This window comes from Camelus dromedarius, chromosome 22, assembly GCF_036321535.1.
Source record: "Camelus dromedarius isolate mCamDro1 chromosome 22, mCamDro1.pat, whole genome shotgun sequence".
Taxonomy (NCBI): domain Eukaryota; kingdom Metazoa; phylum Chordata; class Mammalia; order Artiodactyla; family Camelidae; genus Camelus; species Camelus dromedarius.
In genome coordinates, this window is record NC_087457.1 from 22,684,728 (window position 1) to 22,708,254 (window position 23,527).

The following is a 23,527-nucleotide window of genomic DNA, read 5'->3' on the forward strand; positions in this document are numbered from 1 at the left end:
ACCTCTTCTTAATCTGATAACACCAGCAAAGAAAGATCCTATATACAAATAAAGTCACCAAATAAGGTACCAGAGTTTAGGACTTCAGCATATCTCCCCGCCCCCTGCCAAATGGGTTGAGCACAGTTCGATCCATAACAAGGAGTAAGACATGTTCATCCAAGTAGTTGAGTATAATTACAATAAAGAAAAAGTGCCATAAAAATGCGCAGTGCTGTGAGAACAAGCAATAGTGACCTCATTTAGCTTGGGGGAGGGCGGCAGGGAGGGTTGGGAGCCATCCAGGCGAAGAGGAGAAAGAGTGACTCTCCAGGAAGAGGAAGCAGCTATGTAGGAAGCCTGGCAGCAGTAAGAGGCTTCGTGTCGTGAGGACGTTAAAAGGAGACCCGACCTAGCGCACGGGTCTGAGGAGGCAGGGGGAGATGCGCTAAGGATGCAGCCGGGAGCCAGATCCGGAAAGCTCTGTACACTGTGTGGAGATGGTTTGAGGTGACTATTCATAACAACAGAAGAGGGGGTGGGTACAGCTCATGCTTAGCGTGCACGAGGTCCTGGGTTCAATCCCCAGAACCTCCGTTAAAACAAACAAGACAAAACCAGGATCATGTGAAGTGTATAGGATGGAGGAAGATGATAAATTAGACCCAATACTTGTTTGAGCACTTGCAACGCTTTGTCCTGTTGGGAGTGTTGTATTTTAAGTTAATGTTTTCCCGTGTGGTCGTTGTACTTTGAGTTAGTGTCTGTATCTGAGTGGAGAGAAATCTCAGGATGATAGCCATTTGGAGTTATTTGAATGAGAAGATGTTCTGTCTCTGTTCTTAGGGCAGAATTAGACCAGTGGGTAAGAGTTATAGGAGGGCTCCATGCAAGAAGGTTCTAGCAGTGTGAGCTACACAGGTAGAGGACAGGAGCCCTGAGCATGATTTGCCCGTGGAGGGTGGCCACCTGTCAGAGAGGACAGGGATTCTGCGGTAGAGGGGACGTGGGGCTGTTTTCCTCTGAAATCCCCCGTGCAGGAAGCCTGGAGGCAGTAAAGAGCTCGAGTTCTGGGGATGTTAAAAGGAAACCCAGCGAAATATCCACTAGGGGTTCAGGTGTGATATTAAGATTTCTAAAATACATTGACTCGTACTTTATAATTAAAAAGTAAGAGCATTACAAGGGCTTTAAAATTAAATGTCAGTAGGAGATTATTAAATAACTAAAGTCATTAGAAAATCTTTGTAATACAATGTTATATGTCAGTTATATCTCAATTAAATACAACTTGGCAGAATTATTTAGATGCGCTTGTCTTCCCCGACCCTCTGCTGTAACTGCAGCAGTCATCCTTAACCTCACATCTTGGGTGCAACTGTCTTGTTCCTTTTCCTGTTGCTTTCTCAGCCGCCCTTACTTGGTCTATCAAACTTGTTTCTAGGGATCAATTGCCAGTCATTTATGTTAAGCCAAGTAAATCCTATTTAGAAGGGATGGTATGGAAAAGTGTACATTTTGTTTTACACCAAACAAATCGTTTTACCTTCCCTGGTTGGGGGGAGGGCTGGAGGGCACACGGCCTAAACAAGCGTTCATCCTACCCAGGTGCCAGGGGACCAGACTCTTCGGGGGGGGTGGCTAGGGGGTCATATTCAAAGAACCCTGACCAGCCACCAGAAGTACATTTAAAGGGAATTTCTACATTCACTTGTATCTCTTGGAGGAGACCCGGCTTCTGTCCCACACCACTTCTCAGCCCCTCCCCCCTCTCCTCCCCACTTCTCTCTGCCAGGCGGGTTTTCTCTAGTCTCTTCTTTTGCCCCCAGGCCTTTATTATATAAATCAGCCTGCTGCTTCTTGGCTTTAACTTTGCTAAGTATATAGAGTTTGGGTTTTTTTTTTTTTTTCCTTCTTTGAGTCAAAAGGAAAGCTCAGGAGCTGACAGGAAGGCAAGAAAGAACCTCCCGGCTGTCTCTGCGGCAGCTCAGAAGGCCGGGGAACTGAGCCTTCCAGAGAGGACAAGGGGGCGACCTGAGACAGGTCGATGAATCTTGTCCTTCTAGGTGTGGACAAGAAGGCAGTGTCCTAGGGGTAGTTGGTGGACCAACTGGACTATGATATTCCTGTGGAGAATAAAAACACGTAAGGCTAGGAAGGTAAGCTGAGGTCAGATGACAGAGGAGTGGTTTTAAAACCCACTGGTTAGAGTTGGAGACATTAGTGGGAAGCCTGTTAGATACGACAGATTAGATACAACAGATTCAAAGCATTAAAATTCAGCTCATTCTGCATATTTCATAGTTCTGTTCCTTAGGGGTATGCTGATACTTATAAACATTTCCAAGCATATTTTAAAATTTCAGACACTAAACTCTGTTTGACCAAAATAATCCGTCTACAAATCTCTGCCCGGCATGGTTTCATTTAAAGTCAGGATTGGGAAATAACAGGGCTGGCTTCCTGGACATGGCAGGAATCAGAGCCCCGGATCGGAAACTTCTCTCTCTGCATCGTGGTGCCAGATACTCTAAGATCAGATGAAACGCTCTTTTCTTTGCAAAGAAGCAGCAGGACTGTGAGGACGAAGGGAGTTAATCTTTCTTCTTGCTATCTTCTTCTTGTAATACCGCGGGTGTACCACTGCCATCTTGTAATGCAGGGTCGTTACAGAGGTTTTAGAGGTGAGAAGGCCAAGTGACAGTTTTATTTTTGAGTAACATTAAAATGAATGTTTTAAGTAAGCACTAGGGATGTGATGTACAACATAATTACTATATGAAGGTTGTTAAGAGAGTCAACCCTAAGCGTTCTCATCACAAGGAAAAAATGTTTTTTTCTTTTTCTTCAAAGAAAAAAAAGAAGTTTGAGAAACTTGATGTGTATACATATTTCACATTTCTGCTTAAATAGCAGCAGGTTTTTACAATGCTTTATACTTTCTGTTTTTATGAATCCTATTCCTGGTAGAGCCCACTCCTCACATATTATTTAAATACTTTGCTTAGAAAACTCTTATTGGTTGATGATTACAAAAATAGAGTTTTTAGAAGGTTATGAGATCATTTGAATTTTAAGTTATACAGTAACTTAAGATATTGCTATTCAAAGTTAAAAATCAAAATAGATGTTTCCAGGAACTTCTGATTAAGAATTTACAGATTTATATGATTATTTAAGAATTTGTTACTATTGATTATGGGAATAACTTCAGTTGATATTTTTATACAAAATTCAGTATCTTTTTCCAGGAAAAGTTTTTTTCTTCCAAATAAAGAAAAGGGTAAAAAGAACTTTTGAATAACTGATTTTAAGAAGTGGCTGATTGTATAAACTGTCAATTGAAAAATGAATGTTAAAGATTATGGATATTACTTCTTTCTTAGAAAACTTCAATGTTGGTTTTCATACTTGTGTTCTTTGCCCTAAGGACGTGCTAAGCACTAGTCAGCCCCCCCCCTTTTTTTTCCAAATGAATTCTGGATGAGAGAATGGATAAAGAATCAGATCAGTCATGGCTCCTGCCAGGAAGACGTCCCTGCTGACGCCCACCCCAGCGCCCTGAGCAGGGCGCCCCCTTCTGTGTGTTTTGGTAGTGCCCTGGGCTTCTCTTACCCACAAACACACTCTGATCATGGTCAGTTGTATGTCTTTTTCTCTCTGACCGTATCCCCCTGCCCCTGGAATTTTGTTTAGAAATTGCCTTTAGACCATTTCCTTTTTTTTTTTTTTTTTTTTGGAATTTCTAAGGCTTGATTTTTTTTTAGAGAAATTGACAGTTGATTAAGCAATTGATAGGTTGAATTCAGTTTATGCAATAATATAAAAACTAAGAAAAGGTCTGGTGAAAACTTAAGTCAGAGAAGTTCTTTGTAGTTATAACATTATTAATAAGTAGAATATAAATGTGACAAGAATGTCGGACTTCAGTTTTAAGGACCTTGCCATTTCAAGTTATTTTAGTTTTTAAAATTCTTCTTAGTTTGCATATCCTAAACTTAAATCTTAGAGGCTCTGGATCATGATGATGAAGAGCTGGCACTGTTGTAATTACTTTCCCTAGCACATAATAGAAATGTTTTATTCAGATTTATTTGGAGCCAACATGAACTTCCAAACCTCTCAGCCAATAGCAGTGTTTCAACAATCTGCCAAGATGTGAAGGATAAAAATCTCTGGTGATACATTGTTTCTGTATTTTAAGAAATACAAATCAGAACGGACTTTTCAAAACTGAAAATATAATTTCAAAAATGACCATTTCTTAAGAAATGGTTTCCAGCAAAATTATAAACCAAAAAGTACACTTGACGTGGTATCCATCTAAATTTCCTGAATTTGAATTAAAAACAAATGTGAAATTCTGGTTGAATTCCTTTTCTGCCACAGTTTGATGGAAGGAATTTTGCTTAGCATTGAAACAAAAGTGGTTGAATTCTAACAATTAAATTAGGTAGCTTTTTGAGGAGGGTGCGGAGTAAGTGAATGGAGAGGGTTACTGTGGCTCTGTTTGGAAGAGGAAAATGATGAGAAGAAATCAGAAGGTTCTAAAAGGACTTTTCAGTTCTCTGCCTTCAGGGAAAAAGAGCTTTCTTGTACTTTAATACGCCTCCTAGTCCAGGAATGTACTTCTAGCATCCTTAATTTGAAATTCAGCTACTAATCCAGAAATAAGTAAAAATAAACTTGTTGAGCAATGGCTTTTAGTCAACAAAAGTGTAGGTTCATCCAAGTCATCTGGATTTCCTTGGCCTCTTTGAGAATTTGTTCTAATTTATGTGGACAGTGGATTAAAATCAGAATTAAGGTAATACTGAATATTTGTTTGTTTTTAAAGCATTTCTGTTAGTATTCTTAAATAGTTATAGGTAAAACAGAATGAATCACCTTCTGGTAAGATGAGCAGCTTGTATGCCTGGTACCAGAGCAGATAGACGATAAGATTCAGTAGCATTTCGGAGGACCACTGAGCAAGACTGTGGCAAGATTTGCTCAACAATAGTCAAAGATTTACAGACTTGAACTTCAGTAATCTCGAGAGCCCGTTCACCTAGAATCCCTTGTTGTTCCATGAAAATGTCATGCCAAAAATTGCCATGTTTCGTTTTCTGACAATTTAAATTGAGATTGACATGGAAACTTTAACTGTATTCTAGAAACATATCTTTAAAGTTCCTATGTGTTTATTTTTTGTGTTTAGAATGGGAGTGCAAGTTTTAAACAGCAAAAACAAAAGCAAAACAAAACCATCCTTGTACGCAGTCATTCTGACATTATTTGTTCAACCCCTTTTACTGCTAATCTATAAACTATGTGCCATATAAAGTTTGGATTTTAGGAGCTGGCCACTAGAATAAGCACTCAACAGTTTACCACCCAGCCTACAAACTGGTCTGCCCCGTCCCACCCTGTCCCCCTTTCGACTCTGAAGGTGGAGATGCCATTTCTCCTTCTACCTAATGGCAGCTTTTCACCCCAGCTCTAATCTCAGGTCTGCCTGTCTCAAAAACCTGGCTTTATCCATTCTCCCCTCTGGATTTTCAGCTTCTCTCTCCCTCCTGGCACTTTCTGATCAGTATCTAAACAGATTAAGTTCCTTTATCAAAGAAAGCTATCCCTCGATCCCATGGACACTTCACATCATTTGCTGGAAAAAACCACCCGAACATGTAGCTTTCATATCCTCACCTCTCATCAGTTTGCAGCCCATTGTGTCGAACTCCTACCCCCACCACCCACAGAAACCTCACCTGTCAAGTTCCCAAAATATGTCTTTGTCACGGAATCCCAAGATCTTACTTTTTTTCTTCATTTCAAGCACCATCTGATGCTCATGGCCTCACTTTCTTTTTTGAAAACTCACTCCCCCTTTGGGTTGGAACTTCTCCTGGTTCCTTCTACCACTCCTGCCTCCACTTTCCAGCTCCTGCACGGGGGAGGGGGTTGTTCCTCTCCTTGTCCTCCCCCTCTCCCTCCCTATTCCTTAAATATGTATACCTCTGATGTTTCATTTTCTTCCCTTTTCATGCAGTCTCTCCCTGGGTGATACTGTTTATTTAATTATCATCCCTGTGCTGATCAGTCCCGGATCTCCTGTCTTCTGTGCTCTCCTGAGTTTTGTTGAGGCCACAGGGCCATTCCACACATTCCTTAAAATCAGAGTGGTCCAAAGGGACCTCATTCTCTGTTATTCCTTATTTAAATGAAGGGCACACACACCATCCAGCAGCTGTGGGTCCCAAGTCCACACAGTCACCAACTCCTATGTTCTCCACCGCCGAAACAGCTCTGTAGCGCATCCATTTCTCTACACCCCACTACCCTGCCCTACAGCCAGTCCCAGTCCCTGGTCCCAGTCCCTGGTGCCTAGATTGTCAGTTGTCTGTTTACCTTTCTCCTTAACTCCAGTCTTGCTCTTTCTCATCCCTTCCCCATAATACAACCAGAGCAATAGTTGTCAAGTTGTATCTCTGGCTTAAAGTCCTTCAGTGATTCCTACAGCCCTCAGGGTCAAGTCCAAGCTCCTTGCACAGCCTGGGGGCCCCTCTGCTCACCCCTACTTCCCTCTAGCTCTTCCCCCAGCCCCGGAGCTCTACTTTCTGTGTCCTTGGCATTTGCCATTCCCTCTGCTCAGAGTACACGCCGGATTCCCCATCACTTCCCTCCCACTGCACATGCCGATGGCTAAATCCAACACATCCTTGAAGCAATCTGTCTCAGATGAGACATAGCTGTCTCCAAGAAAGCACCTTGGACCACCTGAAACCCAGTCAGAGTCTGGATTAGGAGCCCCTCTTGTGGGTCCCCCTCCTTCCCTTGTGCTCAAGCATTTGGTTCACTCTGTCGAGCTGGCCGTTGTCTGTGCCGCCCAGTCCACCGTAAGTGCCGTGAGCGGGGAGTTTGGCAGCCTGTTTGTTTCAGTGCCTAGCGATGTGCACCAAAGTATTTGTGGAACTAATAAAATTAGCAGAAGTACTTTTAGGAAAGTTGCACTTTTTAACAAAAAAATAAACCACTAACACTTAAGTCTTCAGGCAAGGGTGTTGGGAGACTTCTCTGACTCAGGAAACTCTAAAAAACCTTCTCCGGTCTGGTCAAATATTTCCAGCGCTTCCTTCACTATCTCTCCCCTCATTAGGTGGATAATTGCTCTACTACTGGCTTGCAAGTATAACTCATTGGTGAACAAAATATTGTAAATGTCTTTCGTAAATGCTAAAGAGCTCTCGTTTGCTGTTTCTGGGGCTTTGACGAGGTGGAGGATGCTTCTTGCCCAGTAATGGGCACTGGAGAAAGAGTGGTATCCAGCACCCAGGTCGGCTGTGTGTCTAAGCAGAATAGATTTTTCTCTACCTTATATAAAGCCAGTCTTCTTTCAGGTGGAGGGTGTGTGTCTGGGTGTGTATAAAGGACAGGCCTAATACATGTTAAACTCTCTGATGCCTTGTTGGAGAAAAATCTTAACAAATTCAAGTGATTTCATCAGAACATCTGCTCTCAGAAGGAAGAAGAATGATCAGGACACCCAAGAGAAATGGCAGGAGGTGGCAGGAGACTTGCAGGGTTGAAACTGGGGGAGGAACTGGTGGGGTTGACCTTCCTGATACCACCTTAGCCTTCATCAGTTGCCTCTGGGTTCAAGGGACAGAGACACCACTCAGGATGGCTCAAGCGAACAGGAGGTTGGTTGAAAGGATGCTGAGGACTCTCACACACCCAGCATCAAGGACAGCAGAGCCTGACCAACTTAGTCGTGTTCTTCAGATTTTCAAGAATATTGAGCGACCATACCCAGCCTTTGGGTATTTAACCCAGAGTCGGGTGTCTGGTCCAGTTACCTGTGGCTTCGGGGGTGAAAGGACAGTGCTGTGAGGAGAGCAGCTTCTCTTCCAAGGTGGTCTGGGCCAGCAGGTGATGACGGGGCTTTCCAGCAAGGAGGCAGTACAGCCTGGTGGCTGTGAATAAAATCCCCGAGTCACACGTGCTGGGCTCACCCCTGGCTCCACATCTACCTGCGATATTGGCTGACCTTTCTGTGCCTCAGTTTCCTCACCTGTACTATAAGAGTTCTGATCTTACAGGGATGTGGTGAAGATTCATGAAAAGAATAAATTAAAAGGGCTTAGCAAGCACACAGTGAGTGCTCAACACACGTTAGCCATTTTTATTAGCATAGCACTTTCTAGGGTAGTGACGGGCATGAAATAACTTTGGAAAGGGGATCTCTTGATGTTTGGAAGGGCATGTGTAGGGTGACTGGGCTTCCCAGAGGGCACTTCCTTCAGTGGCTGCGTGGGGAGTGGGGACAGGTGCTACCCTCTGGTATTTGGAGTGATTTATTAGCCAGAGATTGTGCAGACCTGATGGGAATGGGCATCAGCCTGGGGCTGAAGTGCCACCAGGACTCTTCCTGAGGGCGCAGGGCGCTGACCAGGCAGGGACTCCGGTTACCGAGCTCCTGAAGGCTCTGCTTTCTTCTTTTCTTTTTTTTTTTTTTTTTTTTTTTGACTTCCCCTCTTCTCCAACCCTAAAAACTAAAGTTGGGCACTTAAAATTTTAAGATGTTCTGCATCTGCTTGAATGAGACAGCTAGGTTGGCCTTATTCCTGTATTCCAGCCTTTAATAAAGTAACATGGGTTGACATGTTTTGAAGCACCAGCTGACTTTATAAGCTAGAATTCATCCATCAGCTGTTTGTGTTCTTGGATGTCCTTAGAAAAGAGGCTTGTCTGGGTCTAGATTCTGTGTCAGAAATTTTGAAATAGTTTAACTTCCTGGCAGTACCAGTTTGATATAAAAGGCGAAAAAATCTAAGTGTTGCTGCCGCAACATTTGTGACTTTATAGTGGCCTCAGTTGTATCTTTCACTTTTACTCATTTCTACACTTGTGTTCACCTGTAGAGAAAACTTTGGAGGAAGATGTTCAGACATTTTGACTGGGATAAAAAGATAAGTTTTGGACCAAATGTAAATGAAATGTATATGAAGGGATATTTTTGTTTTCCAGGAAAATAAAGATTTTAGGTTTGAATGCAAAAGTTTGTCGTTGTTTGTTTTTGTTTTTTACTAACCAAAGTGAACAGTTACCATTTGTGATTATCTTTTATGTTGCATTATGTTTTTGCTATATTTTTATGAGAATTAATCTCTTAAAAGTAAGAGGAATGAGAGAAAAGTTAGTAATTCCATGATATTATGTCCATATATTTTTCTCCTTTTCACTAAATTATTTAACCTACAGTAAAATTTGAAAATATGTCCTCGAACTTTAAAGTTATAGAGATGGAATTGATGTTGACTTTGGAGATTGCAAACCCGAAAGCTCTAGTGCAGAGAAAACACACATGCACACGATGGGGCAGAGTTCCCAGGTTTATTTGATTTAAGTCTTTTTCCCCTGTCAGTCCAAAAACAGAACGTGCAGATATCTCACCATGAGCCTAGCAACTCAAATGAGGAAGGAAAATTTGGTTATAATTTGGATGAGCTAATTTGTCGAGGATTTGTTGGAATGCCTACCCGCCCAGCTCCCTACAGCCAGTTTCTCCTGTAAGATTTATTGTCCGGGCCTGCGATACTGATACAGAGGATTATGTTTGAAATTTCAACCTTTATTTAGGGGAGGAGGGAAAAGATTCATTTCTGTGCAACTAAATGCTACATCAAACTTTTGAACCGTGAAAATCCAGGATCAACTTTCGGCCGTAATGAGCAGATTTTGAAAGATTTTTCTGGTTAGTTGAAAAGAGGTCTGCTCTGTGGTCTTGTCATATCATCAAGGCTAGGGATTTATTTGACCTAGAATTCTCTGTGGTCAAGTTTACAGCCTGGATTGAAGAGGTTTGAGAAGGAGATAATTCCATTTTGCTGAGGAAGGAATTTCACTCTTTGGCAAGAATTAATAGGGGCCACATCAGGGAGTTAGATATCTTGAAACTGCTGTACTTAGGGTTGGGGATGGGGAGAGGGGCCCCGGGAAGATCGGACTGTATCATCAGGCTCATTCAGTCCTGAGCTATTGCAGATCCCCCCATCCCCTCCGCTGGCTAATACAATTTCGGATCTCAGCTAATATGTGCATTTTTCACTCCTCAGTAGAGAGGCCACTGTCTTAGCAATTAGTACAATAACTGTTTATTAAAGAAAGATACATATCTGGTTTCTGATATCATCTGTGACCTCTTAAGAATGTTAGTTAGAGCTTTTATATTCTGAGGCTCAGGTCAAGGGTAGGAGTGTTGCTTGGGCCTCTTCCCGAAGTCTGGATCCTTGTCCTTTACTACAGTTATGTTGGTTTCATACTCAGGACCAATCCTTGGTCATGGTAGCAATAGCTGACAGTGGGTGTGATGGCATGGGTCGTTGTCTGCTCTCGGAAAAACAGTCTGTCCTCCAGAACAAATAGAATCACCTTCCAAATCCCTGCATATTCTCCCTGCATAGGTATTTGTTGATGGGACAACACACCAGAGCCCAGGCACGGACAGTAAATGCAGACCTGAGTCAAAGAATGAGTGGATTTTTTTCAGCAATGAAAGAACCTTGTGGAAATGAGCATAAGGTTGTCATAAACACTTTACATAAGGAGCATATCTTTTTAAATGCTTTAAAGGAAAAGTAATAAAACTTTTTAAGAAGTAATTATCAAGTTATACCACTCATATTAAACACAAATATCTTATTTTTTTCTCATCCCCCTCTACCTTCATATGTCAGTCTATCTCCACAAAAAAACATTGTACAAAAAAGCACAGGATTCTTCTTTCTTTATTGACTAAGCTCTGTATTCACCTGCTAGGATTTAATGAATATGTAACAATGATTCACTAAATTGACATAGTAGGTTTCTGCATTGCTTTTCTCCCATCCCATTATATTTCTGCAGAGTTGGTTTTGTGTCATAGCTTTTGCAATCAGTATTTTATCAGTTGTGCGTAGTTAAGGCTGTTTGCAAAGGATGTTGCATAACCTGTCAATTTGGAGAAGAGTTTCTGACGTCTGCTTTTCTGTCACTCAGAAGCAAATGAATGTTTCACAAATGGTAGCTTTGTCTTATTTCCTCAGGGCAACACAGAAAAACTGACCGTGAAACACTTCTCATTTTTAATAGGAAAGAGGCAGGAGGAATCAGATCTTATCTGATTAAAGCTATACATTTCTGGAAACAGTTCTGTTCCCCATGTAATCTGGAGTGAATTAAATTCCCTTTTATATTGATGTGATGAGGGTCACTCATTTATTCATTTTGGGTGACTGTTACTGTAAAAGTTTTCACTATTTTTAGCACTTCAAAGGTTTATTTTTTTCTTTTAAAAATTTTTTGTTGTTTTGTGTGTGTGTTGGGGAGGAGAGCTTAGAAATTTCAAAAACAACCACATGACCGTATTACTAGAAAAAAGGATTAAAAACACCAGAGCTCACCCACAGTCCTACCACTCTCCTTTCTTCTTAGTTTTTCTTACTTCCTTCCTTTGTAATAATTGTAGAATTTGTCTTTTATTCGTAAAATTTAAGGTTAATCAGTCACTTTATCAAGTGTTTTATGTATTTAATGTAGTAACTAACAGGTCTGCCTCATTTCACGTATCAGTTATTCCCAAAGTTGTGTATGACAAGTCCCATTTTCACATGATCTTAAATCATTACTAAAATTCCGTGGGTCTTCATATTTCAACTGAGCATTTTTCAGTTGGCAGTTTTCCCTAATTCTTGATCTTTGCACGGCTCTGTTGTGTAAAAACGCTTAATGCTACTGAAGGTCAGCATTTAGTGAAGAGCTTCAGCCCGCCTCCCCCGACCTCAGTTGGCCTTTGTTTAACTCCAGCTTTTGACTTGATTCTTAAGCTGAACACTTTATTTCCTTATCTTGTAGATGAGTTATATGAGGAATAGCTACTTAAGGGCTAGATCAGGGTGGAAATTGATACATATTTGGTTTATGGAAGTACTGATAGATTTTGGCTTTGGAAGCACAAATACTGCAAAATTGGAGGTGCCATCTGTATTTGCAAAATTTTCAGCAAGGATTTGTGAAGTGTCATGCTTGGCACTCTGTCAGGTGGTATGGAAGATACTGATGTGTAAAACTTTATTTTTACATTCAAGGAACTTTTCACTCATTGTCATTTTTCTTTTGGATTTTTTTCTGTATTCTTTGAATCAGCTGCTTGCAGCATTGATGACTTGCATTGACATTGATGTGTGAATGATGTTCGGTGAGTTACCTTTATCTATGAGGCTTAGTCTGAGACTGGAGGATTCATATCCCAGAAATGTCTTTCTCTTATGAGCAACAAGTCATTTAGATTCAGCATAGAACATTTACTTTATGTATTATTTTTCAATAAAATAAGTTTTCATATTTAATAATAGTTTTCTTTTATAGAGATGAAGGTTGAAAAATGTTCAAGGGTGTATTTTATAGACTAGAAAGCTCTAAGTTCTTTAGAAAAGATGTCAAGCTGTGATCTAATGAGTTTAGGTTATATTATAATGAATATAATGACATTGAAGAGGATAACATTCAACGTCTGTAGATCATTGTGCAGTAGAAGTGGTAAATACGACTCTGACCTTCTAAAAGTTAAATACATTTAATTTTATTGACTGATAAGCTGCATATACTATTAAATTCCCTATTCCTCAGTTATCTTCTAGTCTGCTGAGTTTTATGTCTCTGTAGACAAGGCCATATAGGGACTTTTAATTTTTGTATTTCTTTTGCACATAGGTTGTACAAATTCATTGGAGACAAATTTTGAAACACATATTAGCAATATAATGCATATTACATGAAATACATAGAAAGATCTACTACCCACAGATCATTACTGTTAATATTTTGGTATATTTTGTTTCAGATTTTTTACTGTAATATGTCTATTTTTTTTCCTTATTAAAATCCATACTTTTTTTTTTTTCAGTGGTAAGTTGACTGGGCCTGTAAGGTATAGGAAGTGAGACTTTCTGAATACCTTCCTCATTCCATTTAAAAAAGAACATATCATACTTGGCATAGCCTTCAGGTTTATTTATTCATTCAGAAATCTCAAGATTGCATGTGTGTTTCATTCCAAATTCATACTTAAAGCATAATTCAGTAGCAGTTTTATTTAGGAAACTCCAAGCATGTTTTGGGTCAATTTTTTTTTTTATTCTAAAAGGTTCCACATGAAAATGGAACAGAATGAAATGAAAACGGAGCTCACACATGTTTAATAAAGCTGCAGAATACATACTACTGGCGTCTTTACCTGCTAGACTGCAAGTCCCAGAAAGGGACAGGACAACCTGTGGTCCACGCCATTCTAGACATCATCTCAGCACAATCCCGGGCTGTCATAAGGCCTACAAAACATGAGCTAAATGAATAATTGAAGAAAGAGAGAGAGAGAGAACCAAAAAGATGAAGTGATTTAACCCCTTGCTTGCAGCTAGGACAAGTGAGCCATCTCTTGGAATGTATTTCCATTAGCATATCTTTAAAAATGGCAGTAACAAAAATGAACAAAAATGGCATGCTTTTTTAATCGCCCAAGCCTCCTATCTCTGCTTCCCAAATGAGCCATTTGTGGCAGTCCCTTCTAAAAGGCCACGCAAGAGTGAGCTCTGAGAATTTCAAGCTTTGGCCGTGTTCACCCTCCCGACGGCTCCGGGCCACACCGCCGGTCACACAAGAAAACAGTTCAGGGGCCGCAGCTGGACCACTGTGGGGTTGACACACATCAGCTCTTACCCTCTCCCTTCTCGCCGGCAGGTTGCGGTCCCCAGGATGATTCCCTGCAGAGCGGCGCTGTCTTTTGCCCGATGTCTGATCCGGAGAAAAGTCGTCACTCTGGACAGCCTGGAGGATTCCAAACTCTGCCGCTGCTTATCCACCATGGACCTCATTGCCCTGGGGGTGGGAAGCACTCTGGGAGCTGGAGTCTACGTCCTCGCTGGGGAGGTGGCCAAGGCTGACTCTGGCCCCAGCATTGTGGTTTCCTTCCTCATCGCCGCCCTGGCGTCCGTGATGGCGGGTCTGTGCTATGCTGAATTCGGAGCCCGGGTTCCCAAAACTGGCTCTGCGTATTTGTATACTTACGTCACTGTCGGAGAACTGTGGGCCTTCATCACTGGCTGGAATCTCATTTTATCTTACGTGATAGGTATGTTTCCCAGTCAAGCTCATTGTATAGAATGGACAGAATGGTAGAAATAGCACCCCTGAGTCAGAGGCCTTAGAGTGCCGTTGCAGGTCCACATTAGTTAGTGACCTGGCACTCAGGGTGTCACTTGATCCCTGTGTCTCATTTTTCTCATCACTAAAATGTCTCCTTAAAAGTAATTGCAAAGTTCAGTGATTCTGCTTCATCCCTTAATGTGCCTCTTAGTGGGTTTGAAAAGCTGTTTCTTAAAAAAAGATAGTTTTTAAATGCAAATAAAGTTACCTGATTCCACAGTTATGGACTTGAGCATTTGATTACTGTTGTATAATTATACAATTATCAGAGCGGGGAAGGTATAGCTCAGTGGTAGAGTGTGTGCCTAACATGGATGAGGTCCTGGGTTCAGTCCCCAGTACCTCCATTAAAAATAAATAAATAAACCTAATTACTTCCCCTTCCCCCCAAATTATTTTTGTAATTATACAAGGCAGTTTTCAACAAGACAATTTTATATGTGATTAAAATGTTCGATTCTGTCTGAACTCACCCAGGTTTATCCCAGAATAGAGAAGCAAATTATGTTAAGTTAATTTTCTCCCGCTGACCTTGTATTCTCTGAACGTTCTATGTTCTGGAAGGTACATCAAGTGTTGCCAGGGCCTGGAGTGGTACCTTTGATGAACTTCTCAGCAAGCAGATTGGTCAGTTTTTTAGGACGTACTTCAAAATGAATTACACAGGCCTTGCAGAGTATCCTGACTTCTTTGCTGTGTGCCTGATACTACTTCTAGCAGGTAAGAAAACCAGTTACATTTTTCCCTAAGATGAGCTGGACTAGTTGTCCCAGGTAAATAGGTTACCACTGAACTTGGGACCCGCCCCCAGGACTAGGCAGCATATTTACACACATAAATTGCTGTCAGAGATCTGTGGGCCCCGTCACAAGCTGGGATCACATTTTCTGTCATGTAATGGTTATGTTTCAAAAATAAATCTAAATTATTTGGATTTATAGAAATAGTACTTCTGAGTAAATGATACCTGGGATGCACTAAATAATCAGGTAAGGCATATCAATTTTATGATACTCACTGGAGATTTGCAGGAATGGCAGCGAAGTTTCAGTAAGGAAGAATGTAAAAATTTGGACATTACTTCATCTTATTAGTTACAACTAAGGGTTTTTGCAAGCATACTGTTTCCAGAAGAAATTGTCTTTCTAATCATGCCTTTATAACTCAGGCATCTGGTTGAAAAGCAAGCATATTCAAACTGCCTGCCATTTTTTAAATGTAGACATTATGGAGACAAACCCACTTGATAGTAAAATTTTCCCATTTTCATATGTTTTGTAGTTTAGAAATGCAAAGGCATTCGAGTCAGAGTGACCGGGTTTTCAATTCTACTCTACCACTTCCTATCTTTGGAACACTGAGTGACATAATCTTTCCATTACTCAGTTTGCTCATCCATAAATCGGGAATGTCAGTGTCTACTTTCTACAGGCTTCTTGCTTGGTACATAGTAAGCACTTAGATGGCAGGCAGTTTCATTCTGTAGGCATAGTTAATCCCTGCTGTCCCTTCATATTGTCTGAATTATTTGAACATATTCTATTTTGATTGTCACCCCTACAAGCCCTCCTGTTTAAACCCATCAAGGACGGCACTAAGAATAAAGTCCATGTTTGTTCCTACTTCCTGCTTGATAGACCCTTGCTTTCCTGTGTGGTCATATCTCTCGCTACTTTCTCCCTGTCCTTCTGTAATGACATTTTCCCCCATAATATTACACTCTTAAAAAAAACTTTAACCTTTAAAAAGCTGTTAACTTAATGTTTTATATAGGGATAGGGTTAGGGACGTGAACAAAATTTATCAGTCCAAAATGTTTGGCATTTTCCTTCTAATGTCAAGGAAAACTGCATCAGTTGTTTTTCAACAGGTGATAGGTTTTGTTTGTTTTGGTTTCTCAACAGCCTAGCTAACATTCAATTAGTTACATCATATTTTATTTAGGGGTGGTTTCAATAACCTTAAATATTCAGCTTTCATCCCTAAACAATGAGAAGCATGTAGCTATGACATAGTTACGATCATTAAATTCCATGGCAAGACTCAGGTGTTGGCCTGCATCGTGTATCCTGTGTTCATCGACCATCATGTCTTTACTTTAAATATAGGCTAAGATTACACGATAACTTTGTTCCAAGGAACTTTGAAGACAAAAAACCTCCTACTGTAATCCTTACTCATATTGCAATGCCAAGTGTCTTGTCAACTGAAGCTGTTGCTTTATTAAAGATACAAGGGAAGCGTGTGCAACATTAGATGAGGTAGTCGTTGGTCTCTAAACTCCTGGCGGGAGGTAGCAATCACAGAATGGAAAGTGCACCTGGGGTATTGGAAAACATTTATAAAACATGGCAATGGCTTTGTTATTTTCCACAGTGTATGGTGCCATTTAGTGTATAGTGTATATTTCCAAGGTGTTTAGTGGCTCCTAATCTGACAGATAGTTACAGAGTCAATAATTGTACTGACCATCCAATATAAAATAAAGCTACTAAGATGCGAACTGATTTAACAAAATATATTTTTGGCATGACAATGGAAGAATTATTTTGTTGAACATATTCAGTAAATATAAGGCAGACAATCTGACTGACCTTTTACTTTCAAAATTTTGCAGCCATTAACCTTGAAATGGCTTTTTAGAACAGCATTTCATTCAAATTAAGTTACTTTCCCTCTACCTACCCATTGGTGCTAATGGCCAAAATTGCTAAATTTACTTATTTATTGGCAAGTGTAGGATCTCCTGACTTCTGAAACCACGTTGGTTTTATTCACAGTTAGATAAGAACTCTCAGCAGAAAGGGATAAATGTCACTTAAACATATGAATGCTGGGGAAAAATATCACTGCCTCAAAATGCTGTTGCCTTTTCCTAAAGTTTAGCTAAAAATTAAAATACTCTTTTTTTCCCCATAGGTCTTTTATCTTTTGGAGTTAAAGAGTCTGCTTGGGTGAATAAAGTCTTCACAGCTGTCAACATCCTGGTTCTCCTCTTTGTTATGGTTGCTGGGTTTGTGAAAGGAAACGTCGCAAACTGGAAGATTAGTGAGGAGTTTCTCAAAAACATATCAGCAAGCGCCAGGTAGAATATTTGGCTTTTTTCCCTCCTATTTTGATTTTTTTTTAATTTACGTACTTTTGTTTTATGTTACCTTTTTCCTTTAGAATAGTGGTTCTCAAATATTTTGCTTCAGAGAACTTTCTGAAGGTCTGTCCTAGTCCAAGGCTGCCCCCGCAAACATGAATGTGTAGGTGTGCTTCCCATTGAACAGCCATTGAAAGCTGTGCAGCTGCTGGTTCTTAGCCTCAGTCTTGGCTCCAGGTTTAGGGGAAGAGCAAGGAGAGAGATCCTAACCATTGGAAGAATATTTTTCCTCCCAAAGGTTTGCCACCTCTAAGTGACAATATTTTTGAGTCACGGATCCTTTAATTCTTCCTTTGGGAACACCATTTGATTCCATTGCATTCTTTCAACCTTGTAGTAATTTTCAGGTCTTCTGGGTTTTTTGAGAATGTTACTGGTTGCCTAAGCAGAATTGTCTATGCATTTCACTTTAAACCTGACAATCTCAAAAATAATTATATATAGAAGGTTTCACCCTAAGATTTATTTCGGCATAATATTCCTATGTGTAAAGAAAAAGATTACAAAAATGTCTATTACATGAAGCGATATACATGTTTTTCTTTACGTACATTGATTTTAGTCATTCTGATGAGGCAAAAATTTAGTACCCTCTGGTTTTATCCAATTTTTAACATGTAATAAAATATTCAACTTCAGTATTATTAATCAAGCCCAGAGAATTTTGTTTCACCTTGTCAAATGTCTTCTTAGTAAAATTTTAAAATATGCAGTCTTCCCAACTGTACATAAGAAGAGAAAGTTTCCTGTCTTATTTCAGATCATGGCTCATGTATGATATGGGGGTCTCTGCTCTTGGAATCCTGCCGGGTTGTGAGCTCCAGCCAGAGTGGATCTGAGCCCCCTGCTTATGCTACTGATCAGCCTCCAGCTGAGTGTTAATAACCCGAGAGGTGCCATTGTTGGCAACACCACCACATCCTCTAGGATTAGGTGAAAAAAAAAATCAGAGTTTACTTTTAGTTTTGTGCACATCAGTTTCAAAGAGCTGATGAACACATTCACCTTCCGAGGATGTGGTTTGAGACAAATCACTTGAAGAAGCAGTTTTCTATGAAAATGACTTTCCAATGTTCTTCTCCTCTTCCTTAGGGAGCCGCCTTCTGAAAATGGAACAAGTGTCTATGGGGCTGGTGGCTTTATGCCTTACGGCTTTGCGGGGACTTTGGCTGGAGCTGCAACCTGCTTTTATGCCTTCGTGGGATTTGACTGCATTGCCACAACTGGTAAAAACAGCCTTGGCCCTGTGTAGAAGGAAAAAGAGTAATATGGGCTGGTTCCAGAACCACCCGTGACACCTGCTGTATATGATAAAAAGAAACTTAGTGAAACTCTCTGAGCTTTGGTTTCCATATTGGTAAAATCGGGAGAGCAGTACCCACCCCTCAGATGTTACGAAGAGCACCTAAGATATAATGTGTTACTAAAAATGCTTTGAAATCTGTCAACGACTTTATAAATATTGGTCATAATTACTACCTTTAACCCTCCATTGGGAAGTTCTGTCACAGTGCATAGCAAATGATGATCATGCTCTTAAATTGTTTCTTCTTTAATTGGACAAACTGTATCGTGGTAATTCTTTTCTCTTTATCCTGTACAACAAAGCATCCATGCCACAGTCCCTCTCGTAAGTGCTTCATCTTGGTTCACATTATTGCATGGCCTTATCATTGACCATATTTTGGGTGCTTCAAATGCCAAGTCTTACTAGAAAGATCCAAAGTGTACTGTTTTGTATTGAAACTGGAGTTTAATATAAATCGATGTGCTAGGTAGAACTTTCTCTTCGTAGATATGGAAGCCTTCATGTTTAAGGGCCTACAGAATGCATCACGTGCAGCCTCCGTGGATGAACCATTTTCCCAGTGGATGCAGACTGCTGTTCTACCCCTAAACATTTCATAGTGCTGATGTCTCATGTTTCTTCTTTCTGGAAACGGGACACTGAGTGTCATGATTTCTTGCTTTCTCTTCTTGCCTTTTTGGGCTTTGGATCTTTGTGTGACAACAGAGCACCCTCAGGAAGAGAGAAAACTTCACAGGGAATAGATGGAGCAAGCTGAGAAAATAGAAGGAACAGAAACAGAGCAGAATTACTAGGAAGGAGAAGAAGAATTCATGTCTTACCTGTTCATGTTTGGTTAAATATGGGAATCTTGTGTTTATGTTTCCGTAGGTGAGGAAGTCCGGAATCCTCAGAAAGCCATTCCTATTGGGATTGTGACTTCTCTGCTTGTTTGCTTTATGGCCTATTTCGGGGTCTCGGCAGCTTTAACACTTATGATGCCATACTACCTCCTCGATGAGAAAAGCCCGCTTCCTGTAGCGTTTGAGTACGTTGGATGGGGTCCAGCCAAATACGTCGTTGCAGCAGGCTCCCTCTGTGCTTTGTCAACAAGGTACATTGCACTGCCTTTGGGGCAGGGCTGTCTGGGTTACTGCAAAGGTAGTCAGTGTCTAAAGAATTGCTTTTGTATGTTTTAAAAGTAATCCTAATAGGAGGAACATGTTATAACAACTTATTTATTCTCTGAATAGTCTGCCCAGCATTGCCATCTCAAAATCCTAAGTGATGAAAACTTTTCCCGCATCAGTTAGAAGTCAGTTTTTCAAGATAGTGATGGTCAAGCTTCCATGGACATACATGGCATTTAAACACATATATACTTCATACATTTTTATGTATGTGTGTATTGTAAACTTTACAATGCTTATACTAGTATGTTTCCCTGCTGGCTTTGGTGTTAACTTGCAGTGCTGTAGACAGTTGAAACCTTAGGTGCAGACTTGACATCTTCTGCCGTCTTTTAAAATAATATCAGGTCTGCATGAGTGGAAGCTATGTGCGGTGGCATTGTTAAGTGCAATGTTCCTTTTACTATGAACCACTGAGACTTCTCCTCTTAGCACTGATCAAAGTGAACTTGGTCTAGAAATGGAAATTACTGTCCTCAAATTAGTGGTGGAAATTCATAGTATCTATGTGAAAAGAAAAGAGTAGTTGAACCTTGAGTGTTCAGATTTTCAGTAGCTACCTATTTTAGTATTTTACAATTAGTTTCTCAGGTTTCCTAAGCTACTCATATTTTAAATTAACATGTGGTCGTAAGATATTTCATTTGAGTTTTATACCGCGCTATACTGTAGATCATTCTTACCAAGGGAAAATTCATCTCTGCCTGATACTAATTTTTGAAGTGAAAATAATTTTCTAAATGTCTGAAATTGGAGACATTTTTTAATATAATTCATCAAAATCACTTTTGTTTTGTATTCAAGATAATATTAAGTAGCAATTAGAAATTACCCCCTTGATTTCTCAACCATCTGCCAGTGTTGAGTTTTATTCTGAATAGTTTCAAATAGTTTCCAAAAATCTGAATTGTGAAGATACCATGCTACCATGGTCTTAGAGAGAGATGGACAAAGATTTATTTGTAGCAAAGTCAACCCAGCATTATTAAAAAATGAACAAGATGGATTTTTTTAAATAAAATATTTTACTTATTTTCTCTTAAATGGTTATCTTTTTATAACTAATTCATGTATGGAATGATGAAACCAGTAAACACACAAGTAATTCAAGACATCAAAAGCAAAAATCATTTTCTTAAATTTCACTATTACTAACGTAATTGTGGCTACTTCTGAGTACTAAATTTACAGTGAGTTGACTTTTTTTTGCCTTTTTCTATCTTGATTATCTTATGATGCTGAGAGTTATTACTAATTTGATCAAAGATCATGTTATATAAGGAAAAATAATGGTAAAAAATATGAAAAATGTGTAATTGAGTAAATGGAGTGACTATACTATAAAATTGTTACTTAATCTTCAATTACATATTAATTTATGACTTTTACTTTCTGATTTATTGCCACTAAAAATGTCTTAATGATATCATTGGTTTTGGTTTCTCATTAAGTCATAATTACTTAGTTTTAATTCATAGGCCTGCACGAATTATTCACAGCGTTGTTCTTAGTCTGGTCATTGTACTGGGCAGGCATCTGTAACAATAATAAGTAGCACCATGGTTAATTGGCAAATACTTTTAAATGCTCAGTCATAATGTATTTTAGAAATAATAAGACTTCCTAATCACAGCTGTGAGGCTGAGTTTTATATGATCACTTAATCTCAGTTCTGGGTTATAATCCTGCATGAATGTGTTTGCCATACTGCATGTGTTTGCTTTTTATTCAGTCTTCTTGGATCCATTTTCCCAATGCCTCGTGTAATCTATGCTATGGCGGAGGATGGGTTGCTTTTCAAATGTCTAGCTCAAATCAATTCCAAAACGAAGACACCAATAATTGCTACTTTATCATCGGGTGCGGTGGCAGGTGAGAGAGAGTTGACTTTTATTAAGTAAAGGGGGATCTTTTTTCATCAAGGATTCTGAAAAAAAAAAAGAAGAAAAAGGAATTTTCTGTTTTGATATATATAAAGATCAATAGCTTTTTGAACTATTTTGAATTTTTTTGGCATAGGTTCTGTATTTCGTGTGTCCTGTATTTACCCATCTAGAATAAGAATTGTAATAACTCACATGTGGATTATGAATTTTTCTGTTCTAGTCTTCTGGGCTCTATGTTTCCTTTACCCCGAATTCTGTTTGCCATGGCCCGGGATGGTTTACTCTTTAGATTTCTTGCCAGAGTGAGTAGGAGGCAGTCACCAATTGCTGCCACATTGACTGCAGGGGTCATTTCTGGTAAGCTTTACAATCATAGGATTCTTCAACATTGGACTCGAGTGTTTTATGCTCATGCATGGACTTATAAAGAGGGTCTGCTTGCTGTGCATGTAAGTTAAGAACAAAATCACTGATAAATTAGGGTATGAACATTGGGATTACATCGGCAAATTGTGCTGGTGGTGGTGGTCTACTGAAATTCATAACTAACCCTTTGGGATTTTTTACTATTTCACTGTCTTAACCTTTGGGGCTTCTAACAAATGTGCAAAGGGTTGTAATGGTTCTTCACTATATGTCAGATATTAAATGCTTTTCAGATTGATGAACAAGCACATAAAATTATATTATTGACATGTAAAACGTTAATTAAAGAATAATTACTTAATTTTTGAATTGTTAATTTAAAATAATGATTCAGTATTTTCTTTTATGTCCAGGATTTAAGTTGAATATTGCTAAAGGACTGTAGGAGTTTTGAAAAGCTGAAGTTTACCCATTCTTATTTAAATATAAGAAGTGTCAAAGATAATTTATACTTAGTCATTGTTATCACTGCCCTTAGTTGGGTGGCCATCCCCACTTCCTGGGCCATCACGGCTCTCTAAGAGTTACTAACATCCATATCATCAGAAACCCCATTAGGAATCTATTTTTCCTTTCAGCAGTTTTGGTATTAAATCATGTTTAAAAAAAAACCCAAACTGCAGATGCCTACCTCTTGGCATGTCGTAATATCCGTATAAAATGCCTTTGGCCGGATTCCTACTCCATGCAGAAATTTCAAAGAAAGTTTGCAGATCGAGAGAATGGACTTAAAAGCCCTGTTACAGGGAGCAAGAGAAGGACTTTAGCAAACTATACAGACAAAACAATCACCACGCTTGGTAGTAGAAATTCAAACCAAAAATGGTAATTTTTTTGAGCCTCTGAATTGTTGGGAAATCAGAGTATACTAATACTTAATTATATATGAAACAGGATTCTTCCAGAGTCAGAATTTGCTCAAACACCTTCACTTCATAAATGGTTCTTAATAAATTTGGTACTTTATTAGATACATGTTGGGAGGTCAAGTCACTTATTTTCTCAGTGCTTAGGTTTTTGCCCCTATAAAATGAAGGTTGCTCTAGACAATTTAAAGCCCACTTCATGATTAAAAAGTGCACTAGGATATTAAAGATAGTTCATAAATTTTGTCAAAGGAGAACATACATTATTTACTCCATAAAAGCTTTTATTTTTTCCAGTAAGGTCTTGCCCACTAATTCTCTACTATGTATTCAGAATTTTTAAAATGTATCCTTCTTCCATTAGGAAGATTTAATTTGGCAGCAAAATAAGATGTTGAAATTAATAGTTAAAAGAAGACAATTGTAGCATTTTTAATGCTCTAAAATATTACATTTTTGTTGTTTTGTTGTCTCGCATCTTGCTTTGCTAGTTTTTAACTTAGATCAGAGTGTTTGTCTGG

General features: G+C 39.4%; 1 protein-coding gene across 2 annotated transcripts in view; it reads left to right on the forward strand.

Moving 5' to 3' along the window:
- The window catches only part of SLC7A2 (solute carrier family 7 member 2), a 59,982-nt gene that overhangs the window by 25,650 nt on the left and 10,805 nt on the right, over positions 1 to 23,527 (forward strand). Inside the window, exons 2-7 of one of the 2 annotated variants that reach the window (XM_031440214.2) lie at positions 13,738 to 14,128; positions 14,767 to 14,922; positions 17,122 to 17,287; positions 18,443 to 18,576; positions 19,530 to 19,752; positions 21,561 to 21,700. In XM_031440214.2, the coding sequence (XP_031296074.1) occupies positions 13,753 to 14,128; positions 14,767 to 14,922; positions 17,122 to 17,287; positions 18,443 to 18,576; positions 19,530 to 19,752; positions 21,561 to 21,700 (1,195 nt within the window). In that variant the 5' untranslated portion in view covers positions 13,738 to 13,752. Of the gene's footprint in view, positions 1 to 13,737; positions 14,129 to 14,766; positions 14,923 to 17,121; positions 17,288 to 18,442; positions 18,577 to 19,529; positions 19,753 to 21,560; positions 21,701 to 21,934; positions 22,072 to 23,527 lie in introns of both variants that reach the window. The other variant, XM_031440217.2, reaches the window with a different exon arrangement.